This window comes from Phalacrocorax carbo, chromosome 25, assembly GCF_963921805.1.
Source record: "Phalacrocorax carbo chromosome 25, bPhaCar2.1, whole genome shotgun sequence".
Taxonomy (NCBI): domain Eukaryota; kingdom Metazoa; phylum Chordata; class Aves; order Suliformes; family Phalacrocoracidae; genus Phalacrocorax; species Phalacrocorax carbo.
The window spans coordinates 1,721,266-1,735,406 of NC_087537.1; the positions used below are offsets into that span (position 1 = coordinate 1,721,266).

At 57.2% G+C, this 14,141-nt stretch overlaps 2 protein-coding genes across 4 annotated transcripts in view; one reads left to right on the forward strand and one right to left on the reverse strand.

The window, feature by feature from the left end:
- IKZF3 (IKAROS family zinc finger 3) overlaps positions 1-5,505 on the forward strand; it is a 36,126-nt gene extending 30,621 nt beyond the window's left edge. For all 3 annotated transcript variants that reach the window (XM_064473170.1, XM_064473171.1, XM_064473172.1), the window contains one exon: positions 3,570-5,505. In XM_064473170.1, the coding sequence (XP_064329240.1) occupies positions 3,570-4,267 (698 nt within the window). In that variant the 3' untranslated portion in view covers positions 4,268-5,505. The remainder of the gene's footprint in view (positions 1-3,569) is intronic.
- A 6,331-nt stretch (positions 5,506-11,836) lies between these two features.
- Positions 11,837-14,054, reverse strand: LOC135317243 (retinol dehydrogenase 8-like). Its single transcript, XM_064473157.1, has 6 exons — positions 13,949-14,054; positions 13,712-13,873; positions 13,049-13,228; positions 12,880-12,973; positions 12,613-12,796; positions 11,837-12,197 (listed from the first exon to the last, which is right to left on the reverse strand). Exons 1-6 carry the CDS (start codon positions 14,043-14,045, stop codon positions 11,958-11,960), a joined length of 957 nt encoding a protein of 318 aa, XP_064329227.1. The 5' UTR covers positions 14,046-14,054; the 3' UTR covers positions 11,837-11,957.
- Positions 14,055-14,141: the final 87 nt, after the last annotated feature.

Consider the following 14,141-nt stretch of genomic DNA (forward strand, 5'->3'; position numbering starts at 1 on the left):
CCTGAGAAGTATGTCTGCAAGAGCAGGCTCTCCGACCTTGATTTGACTTTCGTGACTTTCTGAACTGTATGTGTAGGAGTGCAGATCTGCCAGGACAGCTTTGTGATTTCTTGGGAAACGCCGTTCTTGGAACGGGTGCTGATTTTTCATTTTGTCAGGAAGAAGGGATAGAGATGTGTACTAACAAGGCATCTTTGTTGGGCTCATTTCTGTGAATGAAGTCTATTGATCAGAAAAAAAGAAAAAAAAAACAAACCTTTATTATTATTTGAGGGCTCTACAGAGATTCATACAGGCACCAGGAGACTTGCCCGCTTTATTTTTTCACATTTTCATCTTCAGTAGCGACCTCCTGTGCACAGGTGTGAGTCTCAAATAAGGACACAGATCAGCAGACCGTATATTGACTCTTAACCTCTACACTAGCCCCCCCCTTCAAAGGCTTCTCCCGCAAAGATTTTGTCCTCAGCTTTGCCTTTAGTTATGAGGGGGAGAGGATTTGAATGGAAGTTTATGATGCTGCGTTTCCTATTTTGCTGTGGATTCCTATTTCGCGTGGATACGGGCCAAATCCACAGTCCCTGGCTTTTTGTACTTCCTGGTTTGATTAATGAACAGATATTTTTTAAAAATGACAAAAATAGCCCAGCAGAAGAGGCGCGTGTGCCGGTGGTACGTCACCGCTGTGCAAAGCACTCACGGGGCTGCATCTTCAGTTGATGCCAGTCAAAGTGACCAGCGCAGTCCATGCGTTCCTGGCAGTTTACGCCAGCAGAGTACCTTCACCCACAGACTTCTATTTCTTCCTTTTCAAAAACAAGTTCTCCCCGAGACCAGGAGCAAAAATATATTTCTCATAGCGGTAAAAGCGGTAGTGCAGTTCTGACACAGTAGCAAACACCATTATCCCCCAGCGCGCAAAGTCGAGTGAGAAATCGCCTGCCTTGGTTAGCAGAGCGGCAGGAAGCAGGTCCGCTCCCTGTTTCCAGCGTCCACACCTCCCCAGGCTGCAAAAAGCTACGCACGTTTTAGAGTAAGTGAAGCACCACTGAGCAGCGCCTGAGCATGTGTCACACGCTATGGCTCATGTGTGAATTTTGAAGGGGAAAGCTTTTGCATTGCGCTGAGACAGACCAAAAAGAAAAAAAAAAAAAAGAAAAAAGAAAAAGAGAGAAAAAAAAAAAAAAAGGAAAGGTGTTCCGCTGTTCTGCTAACCAGGGGCTGCTTTGGAAAGGAGCGCTAGAGAACCGGTGCATTTAATTTTTAATGTAGTGTTCTTCAGTAACTCTGTGGCACTTCCCCTGGAGCAGATAGCAGCTTAACTCGGAATAATCTATTACAGTGTCCTGCTGGCTACAAAGATAAAGCGTCAACTGCTCTAGGCACGGTCCGTCTTACTCCTCCCCCGGTCCCCACACACGCCTTTCCCTTTTTCTAAATCATCGATACTGACTTTCTCCTGACCGACTGCTGTCGTTTGTGAGCGAAGCACTGGTCTGGCTTTTTGTCTCTTTCCGTGGAAAGGTTTGCTGTGTTCAACCGAGGGGAAAACCAAAATAAACGATCGGGAGCGGCCCTCCCCCCCATCCACTTGACTGCGATACGGTGCCATGGCTGGCCTTCTGGATGTACGATTAGCACTTTCTGTGGCACTTTCATGCAGATTCAGCCTACCTAAATATAGGCATCCTACCGAGGTATCGAAATCAGACGCGTGCTTGCCTTGGGGTGTCTGCTGAGGCAGCGGGGAAAGACAGAGCGAGCGAGAGAGGAGCCATTCTTTGTGTAATGCCTTTTCCTCCCGGAGCATCCGAGAAACGTCGCAGTCAGGTTTACAGACTGACTCTTGCCCTCTCGAGTAAGGAGTCCACTTCTGACGTGTCGTGGCCTTTTAACAGCGTACAGCAGTGTGGTACGTTAGCGTGTGGCAGGAGAGCGTTTGGGTATTTGCATTTCATTTGGTGTAACTGGGTAATTTAAGGGAGGCGGAACGGGCTATCGTGGGGATTTTAAAGAACGCCAGGATAGTGGAATAACAGAGTACAGCGAGAGCCTCAGTGATCAGATGTGGTGGGTTCTGTGTCTTATAGTGACTCGTAACCCAAAATTTACAGGGAGTCCTGTATATTTTTGCCATTGTTGCCTTTTTTTTTTTTTTTTTTAATTTCAAATTTGTTCACATCTTTCACTTGCCTGGATCTGGTTTTATGAGTCATACGAATGTGCTATATCGTTTTGTTTCCTTCTGTGTAAAGTTGGATCGCGAGTTTTGTTGAGGGTTGGAAGCAGTTACACTCTTGTGGTTCACTAACCTTTTTAAGTGTTTTATAAGAGAAACGTGAGCTCCTGGTTTTCTGCCTCTGCAGTGAAACCTAATGAGTTTCATATACATTGAGTCATGGTGTTGACAGGTGACTGATAAACATCTGCACTACTCGAGTTACTGTAACTAAAAGATTAGTGGATCTGATGTTTGCAAGTCACTTGCACATGAAACATTTGGTCTGGTCCATATTTTTCTTTTTTTTAAAGCTATGAACGATTTTATGTTCTACGTAACCACAGAATTCGGTTACTTATTTCTAGACATTCACACACACACACACGCAAAAAAGTGACTTTGGTCCTTTTGGGGTGCAGTTTTATTTCCTCCCTGCACCTGGCAGAGAGAAATCTAGTTGCAGTGGGCTGCCCAGCTCACCCGCCCTTGCCTTAGTCCTTGCTGGAAGAGGCGTGAGCGGAATTTCAGGTAAACACTCTCTTAGTTCTCCTGTTCAGTCTAATTTAGAGCTTTCAAAGCCCTAGCACACCCAGGGAGGGATACGTTTCACTCCTTTTTCACTCACCCCATCTCAAGTGACCCTAAACGTCTTGTTCTGTACATATACACACAGCTGCCAGCGTTCGGTTATCTGAAAACCTGTGCAGAGCTCGGAGAAACCAGGCGTGGTGCCGAGGAAGCTGTAGTTGTCAGAGAACAGCAGGGAAAATTGGCTTCGGTGTCCAAGGACGTGTAAAAGGTGGCTCTGTCAGATGGGTCAAAGTAATGAAAAGTGCATCAGATCTCAGCTGGCACTTGTCTTCGCTTTTTCTGTTAGAGAGGGGTGCGCTTCTCGGGGGGCAGGTCAAGAACGAAAGGCTGCAGTCCTGGTACTGAGAATGGAGTTCATTAGCCATTAGCTCTTTTACAAGTACTTTTGTTAATGATTATTTACCTTTTTCTAGAAGAAAGGTGAGAGAAGTTAACCTATGGAAGCTTTGATAATATTCTTCCCCTTAAATCCCAAAATAGTTTAAAAAATTTAATGATGATTTGTCCACTAAGTATCCTCACGACATCCTCTATTTAATTTTTGCTTCCGAGGCTGGACTTCAAAAAATAAATAACAAAGCCCCACACCCGCTCCCGCCAACCCAAAAGCTGCTAGTGTATATGAACGGCCTCTTTCCGCAGAGAACATTTCGCGCCTCTCTACTTTCCAGAGACTACTGCCATTTAGAAAAGTCATCGCGGAGTGTAAATGCTTCTTTACCCACCCACGTAACTGAACACCTCTCCTCTCTTGCAGGTGAGAAACGGCATAATTTTGATGTTAATTATAATTCAAGTTTCATGTACGAAAAGGAAAGCGACATAATGCAAGGACGCATGATGGACCAGGCCATAAACAATGCCATCACCTACCTTGGGGCTGAAGCCTTGCGCCCCCTCGTGCAGACGCCACCAGCTCCCACCTCGGAAATGGTCCCCGTCATAAGCAGTCTGTACCCCATACCACTGACCCGCACCGACGTGCCGAACGGCAACTCGCAGGATGCGGAGAAAAGCCACCTACGGGACAAAAGCCTGTCTTCCGACAGAGGCCTTTCCCCCAACAACAGCGGCCAAGACTCCACAGACACTGACAGCAACCACGAGGAGCGGCAGAATGCCACCTTCCTTCAAAGCCAGATGATCCCCGCTCAGGCCCGCAACGGCCTCCAGTCCTTGAAGGATTTCCCAAGGCCGTATGACATAATCAAGCCACCTGCCATATGCCCACGCGATGCCTTTAAGGTCATCAACAAGGAAGGGGAAGCCATCGGGGTCTACCGGTGCGACCATTGCCGCGTCCTCTTTTTGGATTATGTGATGTTCACCATCCACATGGGCTGCCACGGGTTCCGCGACCCCTTCGAGTGCAACGTCTGCGGGTACAGAAGCCACGACCGATACGAATTTTCCTCACACATAGCACGAGGAGAGCACAGGGTAGTGCTCAAATGAAAGGACTGGCTTTCCGAGGTCAAAGGCTTTGTTTTAGATTGGAGGGGGGGGCTTGTTTGGTTGGGTTTGAGTTAGTATAAAGAAGTTTCTGGAGTGTTTTTCTATGCCAGTTTTTAAATGAGTGTCACAGGGCAGTGACACCTCTATAATTTCTTTTTTTTACAAATAATTCAGTGTTCTGTAGCATCTATGCCTTCTGTGGTGAGTGGTACTGTATAAAATACCAGGAGCAGAGACCGGTTTTTATATGAACTTTATTTTTGTGAAAATTAAGAGCCATTTAAGATGTTTTTATTTTTTAATGTGCGTTTGTTTTTATAATGTACGCTTTAACTCAGCGCAAGAGGTTTTTATGCCCCGCTGCCAGTGTCCCGGCTTGGTCAGGTGCGTAGTCAGGGGTCCGCAGGAGGAGCGTGACGGTGCCGATGGTCTTCAAATGGCTGATCGCCGAAACAAGGGAAACACGTGGCTGGGAGGGATTATTGATTCGTCTTTAAAGGTTTTCCCCTAAGTCTTAAAGAGCAGGTGGTCCCACCACACTTTCATTTTTCTTACCCTTCTGTTCACTTTCTTTAAAGTCACTCCCACATGTGTCTTCCTCGGTAATAGCAAAAGAAGAAATGAGACCTATTTTGGGGTTTTTTAACGATATGCATTTTTGGGATACCCGGTGAGGTCATTGGTTGGCTCACCTCTGCACTCTGGGGGAAATCCTGATTTTTTCATCGATGGGAAGTCCTCCTTTTCCCATGGGTGCCAAGAACAAGGACAAAACTGCGCTGCGCGTTGCGCCCCCGCCTCGCTCCTGCTCGGCTCCGGCAGCAGACCTCGCGGCTGTGCCGCCGGGCCCTGGCACGCCGCGTCCCTGCGGACGGCCCGCCTGCGCCCAGCGGGAGTCACCCTGTCCTGGCAGCCGCCGCCGTGCGAATCTGCATACATGAATGTGTGGGAGCTGCCGGCTCAATCGTGCTGTCTGGTTTTACGTGGGGATATCCCTCGGCGTGAAATGTGCTGTTTTGCAAAATGAGTATTTACCATTACTTTGAAGCTGGTTTTTAAAATAGTTCTTTTAATCTAATCATTGCTCCGCAGCTGTATTATTAGTCACTGTGCTGAAGATATGAATTTGATAACAGTTTTGCTGAGTGAATGTTTATTCTTTGCAAAGTATTTTTGTATAATGTAGAGTTAAGTGTGGTCTGATGGACTTTTTGCATCCAATGTACGGTTTGATGTCTACATTGCTTTTGTACTTTTTTGGCGTTGCCGTGCCGGTATCCCTGGCGATCATTCCGTTTCCACGAGGGGAGGTTGGGGCACAGAGGCCTAGGTGAGGTGAGGAGGGGCAAGAAATACACAATTTTGTTCCTCCCTCCGATCCTCCTCGCTCTTTTGGCTCAAATACTTTCACCCTCCCTGAATTGTGAGGTACAAAAAAGAAAATTTTATTCCTTTTTCCCAATAAGCACAAGTCTGAAGAAGGATAAATTAGTCTGCGGAGTGCTTGAGTGTCCAAAGTGCTGTAGAAGTGCTAGATCCTGGACCCTGCTTGTCGCTGGGGGTGAGCAGAGCCCTCGCCACCTTGTGTGATGTTATGTGCGTAGTTACAGAATAGGTCTAGGATCTTTTCCAAGACCCAGTTTCCCCTCACGAGGCCCATGGAGCGAGCGGGTGGATGCTGGTTCTTCCCCGATGAATACCCATTGTCACGGCGTGACAAACGAGCCTTCTGTGAGTGAGGCTGCGGTTCCACCGAGGGCTTAACCCCTCCGAGGACTGCCTTCCGGGCGGCAGCCCGGACTCGGAGAGGCTTCCGCCCGCTCCCCGCCTCGCTCAGCATAAATCCTTCGATAACACCCCTCTCTCCTGCTGCGTGTTCGTGGGGGAAGTGGCCGAGTTACAACGCACATCGCGGCTGATGAAAATCCTCCTCACGGTTCAACAGAAATGAATAAGATTACGCATAGTAAAACGTAACTTGTCGTTTGCACAGGAAGCTCCTCAGATCGCCGAATGTGTGTCACGCAGCACCACCGGTTTCTTTCTCACGCCGCTACCAAATCCTTGAAAACACTCTTCAGATTGCTCTCCCACTCTTCAGTTACCGCCAGGCAGGGCTTCAGCCACCTACCCTTGCTTCCCAGATAAGGTGAGCAATCAACCGCTGCGCCTCTGAGCAGCTCAGCGCGAGCAATGCCGCCAGGTTTTTGAAAGGAAGGAGAGAGGTTTTCGCAGCGTCTGGCCTAGAGAGCACTGTGTTCCCACCGCTGCTCGGGCAGAGGCACGATTTCAAGACAGGCTGAGCCAAAAGTAGTTCCCTGTGCTGCCTGGAGTTGGCGAGCGGTAACCTCGTTACAGCTCTGCTCTCGAATGATCGCATGTTGTGGAATTTCAACCCAGTCATTTATTAAAAAATATATATATTTTTATGAGTTCCGTTTATCCGCTGTGTGATGCTCGCCGAGCGTGTGCCTGCGGCTCCCTGACCCGGGGCCGGCGCCTGCCTTGGCTGCGTCGGGGGAGCCGGAGGCGCCAGCCCCGCGCGGTGCCAGGATCGTCCCGCTCCGTGTGCCGGCTTTTGGGTCAGGGGACCGCGCCGGTGCAGCGGGACCCCATCCTGCGGCGCTGCCCCAGCGCCTCCCTCCCGGCCGAGCCCCGGCGCGCTGGCGTGGGAGGCAGGAAGCCCGCTGGGCCGTGCCCCTACGTCGAAGGGCCGCGGCTCGGCCTCGGGCCGGTCTCCGAGCTCAGAGGAGCTTTGCAAATCACCTCATCTGGGAAAATGGAGGGGAAAAAAATAAACCCCGCTGGTGTTTGCTGTGAGCCTGATTTATGCTGCTCCTGGTTTGGTTATTTTGGTAGGAAACAAATTTCTGTTTGGACCGCTCTCTTTGAATGCGCTGCAGCCAGCTGTTTCGCCTGTCTCGCTTCGATTCTTTATTTACTGCTGAATTACACCTAAACAGCAGGCAGCACGGAGAGGAGGCTCAGGAAACTGGCTTTCAGCATTGAGAAACGAGCCTCTCGTGCTTAAAAGTTTACTGAATTTTTTTAAAACCTCGATAAGGTCCCGTGTACGTAATGGTTGAAGGGAGGCCGGGCGCTGCGCTGGTCTGCCAGGCCAACGCTCAGTCCTTACGGCCATGGAAGCAGAGGCGATGGCGTCAGAGCTGCAAAGTGAACGGCAAGCGCTGGGCTGGTGAGCGTCGGCGAGCTCAGGGGAGCAGGCGCGGAGTGCCGGGGCTGGAGCTGCTCGCCTCTATCGCCTCTGGGATCTGTAAATCACAAAGATGTGATGAAAACTGTGACCGGCCTGTAGCCGTGGTGCTTCCACTCGGGGCTGCCAAGCTGATGGCGATGGCTGTGGTTAGCAAAACACCAACTAGTTACTCAGTGGAGTGCTGATACACTCTGAGATGTAAAGATAATGTAGTGTGCTCCTCTAACTGCTGCAAAGCGGTATCGGTCTGTAGTTTTGCTTAATAGATGAACGATACAGTCCAAGGAGACGTGCCCTTCTCTGGCCTGGGGCTGCCACCGGCTTCCCTCGTCTCCCCAGCGAGCTCAGGAGAAGCGTTTGAGGGAGGGGAACGGCCCACGTTTGCCCCGGTGGAGCAGAAGCGATTCCCGCGGGACGCCCCGGGCGCCTGCCCGAGCCTGCGGGCAGGCAGCGGCTCCCAGCCCGGGGACTCGCTCCTCGTGACGCGATGTGTCACGGAGCGCCGTCCCCTTCGCCCTGGTGTTACCGAGCACAGTCATAGTGAAACCAGGCTCCGGTAGAAGTGCGGAGGAGCGAGGAGCCCTGACGTGTGCGTCGGCGGTGGCCTTGGCTGGGTGCTGAGCCGCGGCGCTGCCAAACGCCGTGCCAGGTTTGCGCCTGGGATCCCAGGCGTGCACGAGTGCCGCCGCCCTCTCGCCGCCAGCGCCGGCGCAGAGGAGCATTTGGGAAGGGGACGGTGGAAGCGCCCCTCAAATTCCTCCCCACGCAGCCACGCTCTCGCCGCTCCTCCGGGCATGGCCTGTAGCGATCGCCGGTGTCCGCCGGGGACAGGTCCGCTCCCCCTGCAGACGCGTGCCTGGACCCGCTCGAGGACGTGCTCAAAGCCCGGCTGCTCCAGTGGGGTGGGCTCAGGGTTTCCATGGGGTGACGGGGGCTACACCCACCGTGCCGGAGCACATCAGTCAGATGGAAACATCCCGGCAGGCGGGGAGGGTGGAGGCTCACGCCAACCCTCCCGCAGCCCTTTTTCAGCACCTGCTTTAGCATGGTGATATTCACACTTATTTCATACTCTCCTGACACCTTCTACCACAAGAAGCTGGACATGCTTGAAACATAGAAAAGAAAAAAAAACCAGAAGTCAGAGGGTCCTTTTTTTTTTCTTTTACCTTCACTTCCTTCCTAGCCCGGGTGAAACGTAAGCGCCAAGAGTTATTTTCCCCTCGCTGTGACGCTGCCAGGTGACTCTGAAGGATTGGGCGAAGCGCTGCCAGCGCTCGCAGCCCTGGGCCAGCTCGGGGCCAGGGGGTGGCGAATCCCACTGTGTATCCCCAGCCTGGCTTTTCCCTGAACAAGAGCTGTTTTGATGCTAAAACCTGCCTCATCCCTCTTCTGTCTGGAACCAAAACCCCTTTAAAGCACCAGACTTATAAAAACATTCAGTTGGTGTTATGACAGAGAGATCCTTATCTGCTGATATGCTGTAATTATGATAGAGCAGAGAGGAACTCTTTTTCCCCCGTCGTGTTGAAACACGCTTTGTAACGCATGAAAAATCCTATAAAACTCTGCCGGGTGCTAAACTGCACCCTCTGAGCATCCCGGCCGGCTCCTGCTCCCCCTCGGGAACGGGCCAGCGCCCGAAGACCAGCAGTGCCGGGAGGGGAGAGCGGGGAGGAGAGCGGGTGAGGGAGGACTGAGTCACCGCTGCCACCTCCTCCTTGTCCCAATTCTCCAGCCTTTCACTGAGTCACGCTCCTCCGCGCCATCCCGCCGAGGACCCGCCGGCGTTTCGCAGCCCTCCGCGTGGGCTGGGTGGCTCTGCCGGCCTCCCCAGGAGGGTGCGGGGATCCAGCTGCTCCCGAAAGCCGGGGGGCAAGGTGTGAGCGGGGCACGGGGCCACCTCTGCGCTTCCCACGGGGGGCTGAGGGCGGGACGGGGGCCTCGCAAGCGCCCCCCACACGGAGCCACGTGCTCAACGCTGGCACCGCCGCGGGGGAGCTTTGCAGCCCCGGGACTCCCACCCACACGCCCTGCGGGACACGCGGGCGCAGGCCGCAAAGCAAGGATGGGGCCGTGGCTGTCGCCGGGGCACCACGACGGGGCCAGCGGGTTCACGTCACGCCCGATGCCCCCCTCACTTTGCCGGGAGGGAAGTGAAGCCCCTGGGGAGCCACGCGCTCCCGCGCCACCGAGCCATTCCCTCCGGCGGAGTTATATCTGGTGCCGCATTTGCATCGCAGCAAGCCGGCGCACCTGGGCGGCAAGCACAATCCTCAGGGGAGCGAGAGCACGAGGAGTGGCTGACAGTTGTCACACGCAGGCTCGCCGCCGGCGGGGGGGGAAAGAAAGTCCTGGCAGAAAATTGTTTTTAGAAGAACCTGCTTCTGACCCAAGAGGCTTCGGCCCCTCGGGCACCCGGCGGGGCTGCAGCGAGGGGTGGGATGGGGCTGGTGCTCCTGGGCTCTGCAGCGGTGCTCCGTGACCAGGGAGGATGCTCCAAGGCTGGAGGTGATGCTTCCCAGCCGTAAGCACAGCCCAGGTGCCCCCCACCAATGGAGGAGCCCCCCCACTGATGGAGAAACCCCACCACCCGGTCCAGGCCACGGCAGCTCCCAGTTTCCCCCTCGCTTTGCCCAGGACCCCCTTCCCACCGTGGGCATTGGTGAGATGGGCTGTGAGCGGGGCTGAGGCCACCACAGCGCTGCTGCCCCTGGACCCCCGCTGCCCCCCTGCTCTGCAGTGAGTGTTGGGGACGATCCTGCTCCCCCTGGCAGCAGCCCCACTGCTGCTTCCCTGGGGACTGGGAGACACCGTGGGGCTGGGGTTGTCTGGGGGGAGGGGAGTCCTCTCTTCCCTCAGCCCCATTTTCCATGGCTGTGGCTCTGAGCCAGGGGGCTGAGCTGCAGCCAGGCCCCCCCCCCCCCGCTTTGTTGCTCCACAGGACTGGGTGCAGCAGCCCCCCCCATCCCCATCCCTGCCCCCCAGAGCGGAGAAAGTTAGTCAAATCTGTAGAAACCGCAGCGGGGGGGGGAAGCTGCGTCTCCACCGACGCTTTGATGTCACCCCTGCACGTCCCGCAGGTGCTGCACCGTTGCCATAGCCCCAGTGTCGCAGTCCCCACCGCTGCTTTGCCATTAACTTGAGTGAGGGGGGGGGGGATAATGCAAAAATATTTCCTGTCCCCCCACCCCCCCATCCTGTCCCCCCTCATCCTGTCCCCAAGGTGCCTGGAGCCAGCCGGGCCTGGGGAGGCCACGTGCATGGCACAGGCTGGTGCCGGCATGGTGCTGCAGCCACCATCCAGCCCCTCACGTGGGGCCAGGGGGGGCCTTGGCAGTGGGTTGGGGGGGGGTGTGGGGGTTGCACCAGGGACCCCTCATCCATGCCACACGTGTATCCCTGCACCCTCCGTGCTGGGCAGCGGTGAGGCCACAGGGCGTCCCTGGCTCCGGTGCAGCCGCGCCGGGAAGCATGGTGGGAGCCAGGAAGGTTTCTGAGAAACGGCCCCACGGCGTTGAATCATGCCGGGCCTCCCTGCGGTTTCCCCCTGCTCTCACCTCCCGGGCGCAGTCACGCCAGGCGCCCACACGCGAGCACCCTGCGCCCAGCCAGGGGGGCAGCACAGGCTGCACCCCCCCCTCTGCCATCACCCGCCCGAGCTCGAGGGGAGCCCCCAGGGCAGCCCAGGGTGCTAGGGTCCCCCTGACACGCCTGCTCCTGGTACCTGACCTGCACCCATCCTGCACCCACCGTGCACGCTGCACCCAGCACCCCTGCACCCACCCTGCACGCAGCAGCCCTGCACCCAGCACCCCTGCACCCAGCCTTCGCTCTGCAACCCACACCCACACTGCACCAGCCCCTGCAGCCCCTTTGCACCCACTGCGCACCCTTTGCACCCTGCTCCCATCCCTGCACCACCTCCTGCACCCAACGCTGCAGCCGTGCCGCCGGCACCGTGCCCTGTAGCCTCTCGTGCTGCCCCAGCGCCGTGGGGCTCGGTGCTGGAGGGGGGGGTGACACGGTCCATCGTGCAGGACCCCCTCACCACCACGGGGCATCGCTGACCCTGCAGCAGAGCCTGGGAAGAAGGGGACACAGACGTCGCTGGCAGCTGGGGGGCGATCAGGACAGGGCCTTCGGGTGCCATGTGCCCACGGGTGCAGGGGGCTGGGGGGGCGGCGGGGGGGGTCCGGGTGCCCCCAGGGAGCTGGAGGCAGGTGGGGGGCAGCTGCCAGCCCTTCCCAGCCCCGTCACGGCCGCTGCACTCTCGGAGGAAGCCGCTCTGTTTTTTCAGCCGGCGCTGGTTAAAAATACCACTCCCGATTTTAATACAGCGGCGGCGGGCGCTATTTCAGGACAGGAGCAGGAAGCGAAACCCTGCACAGGTCCCAGCCCCACTCGCCCCCCGCCTCCGAGCTGCCCCCCAAGGTGAGCCGCGTGCCCCGAGCTGCCGGTGGCCGTGGGGGGCTATTTGAAGCCCAGCAGCCGGGTGCCCTCCTTCACCTTCTGGGCCTTCCAGCGGAGCAGGCGGATGGCGCGGAGGCTGAGCCGCAGCACCGCGTTGTACTTGAACACCAGCTTGTAGAAAGCGTCGGTCATGAGGACACCGCTGGGGTCGGCGTGCTTCAGCGCGGCCATCGGCGTGTACGCCGCGTTGGTCTGGTGCCGGAAGGGCGGCCGGGCTGCCTCGATCACCCGCAGCGTGTGCTGCACGTGGGGATGTTACTGTCCCCTTCCTGTCCCTGTCCCCTCCTCATCCCCATCCCGTCTCCAGCCTCATTCCCATCCCCATTTTCGTTGCATTCCCATCCCCATCCCCATCTCCATCTCACCCCAGCACATCCTTAACCCCACCCCATCCTCAACCCCACCCCCTTCCCATCCCCATCCCCATCCCCATCCCCGTTCCCAGCTGGACTCAGCCCTATCAGGACGGAGCTCGAGGGGAAGGCGTTACTGGGGCAGGACCCCTGCCCTGGTGCCAGCTGGGGGTCACTGCTCCTCATTAAGGCTAATTGAGGCTTCTTTAGACAACCCAGCCCAGCCCAGCCAGGGGCTGCCAGGCAGGGGGGTGGGAAGAGGGCAGCCCCCAGCCCAGCGGGGCCACCCACTTGCCCGTCACCTCTGCGATGTCCTCAGGGGTCTGGCCCAGGCTGGCGAAGACATCCTTGGAGTTCCTCAGGTAGAATTTGGTGAAGATGTCGGCTGTCTCGGGGTCTGTCCGCGAATAGTCAGCGCGTTCAGCTTCCTCGTACAACTTCGCCTCGAACTCCGTCATCACCGGCCCCGGCTCCACCAGGCTGATCCTGCCCGGGGATGGGGTGCTGGGGACCCTGTCACCCCGCAACCCTCCCTGCCCCAGGGGGCTGCGCCGGCCCCCGGCACTCACGCCACGTTGAAGCGCAGCGCCTGCACCACCAGGCTCTCACAGAAACCCTCCACCGCGAACTTGGAGGCCGCGTAGATGTCGTTGAAGACGATACCTGCACAGGCGGAGGGTCCCAGTCAGGGCTGGGGGTGGGGCTGGTCCCAGCAGGGCACCCTGTCCCTGCCCCTACCCTGCAGGCCCATGATGCTGCTGATGACCACGATGTGGCCCCCGCGGCGCCGCTTCATGTCGGGCAGCACCTCCTTGACGAGGCGGACGAGGCCGAAGAAGTTGGTGTCCATGAGGCTCTGCATGGCCTCCAGGCTCTGGCATTCCAGGGGACCCGCCATGCCCACCCCGGCGTTGCTGACTGTGGGCACGGGGCATCAGCAGGGTGTCCCCTGTGCAGGGGGGGGTCACATACCCCGTGCTCAGAGGGTCCTGGGTGCGCAGAGGGTCCCTGGTGCATGGAGGGTCCCCAGGACAGAGGGCCCCCAGTACTCAGAGGGTCTCTGGTGCAGGATGTCATGGCATGGAGGGTCCCCAGCACATGGGGTCTGGGGTCCCTGGTGCATGGGGGGGGGGGGTCGCTGACATGGAGGGTCCCCAATGCATGGGGTCTGGGGTCCCTGGTGTGTGTGGGGCGTCCCTGACATGGAGGGTCCCCAGCACTGGGTGCACAGAGGGCCCCCAGCAAGGGACTTGCTCAGCATTGACCGTCCCCAGTGCATGGGGTACCCCTGATGCACAGAGGGTCCCTGGCACGGGGTGTCCCCAGCACAGAGGGTCCCCGGCATGGGGCTCCCTGGCGCAGGGCACCACAGGGACATGGAGGGGGGGTCCCAGGGCTCACCCAGGATGTCGACGTGGCGCCCGGGGATGCCGTCGAGGCAGGTGCGGATGGAGCCCTCGTCACAGACATCCAGCTGCTTGATCTCCAGCGTCCGGCCCAGCGCCGGCCCCGCCGCCTCCGCCAGCGCCCCACTCCTGCCCACGTTCCTCATGGTGGCGATGACTGGGGGCAGAGGCGGCTCAGCCCCGCGCGGGGTCTCCCCTGAGAATTGGGGGGGGGTCCCACAACCCCTCTCACCTCGGAAGCGGCGCTGCTTGTCCCGCGCCAGCCGGACGGCCAGTGCCAGCCCGATGCCGGAGGAGCAGCCGGTGATCAGCACCGTCTTGGGAGCCATGGCGCAGCCGTGGCCCCACTCCCCAGCCCCCCGCCTTTAATAGCAGCTGGCCTGGCCCCAGCCCCCCCAAATCCGGGCTCTTAATCCGCCCCCACC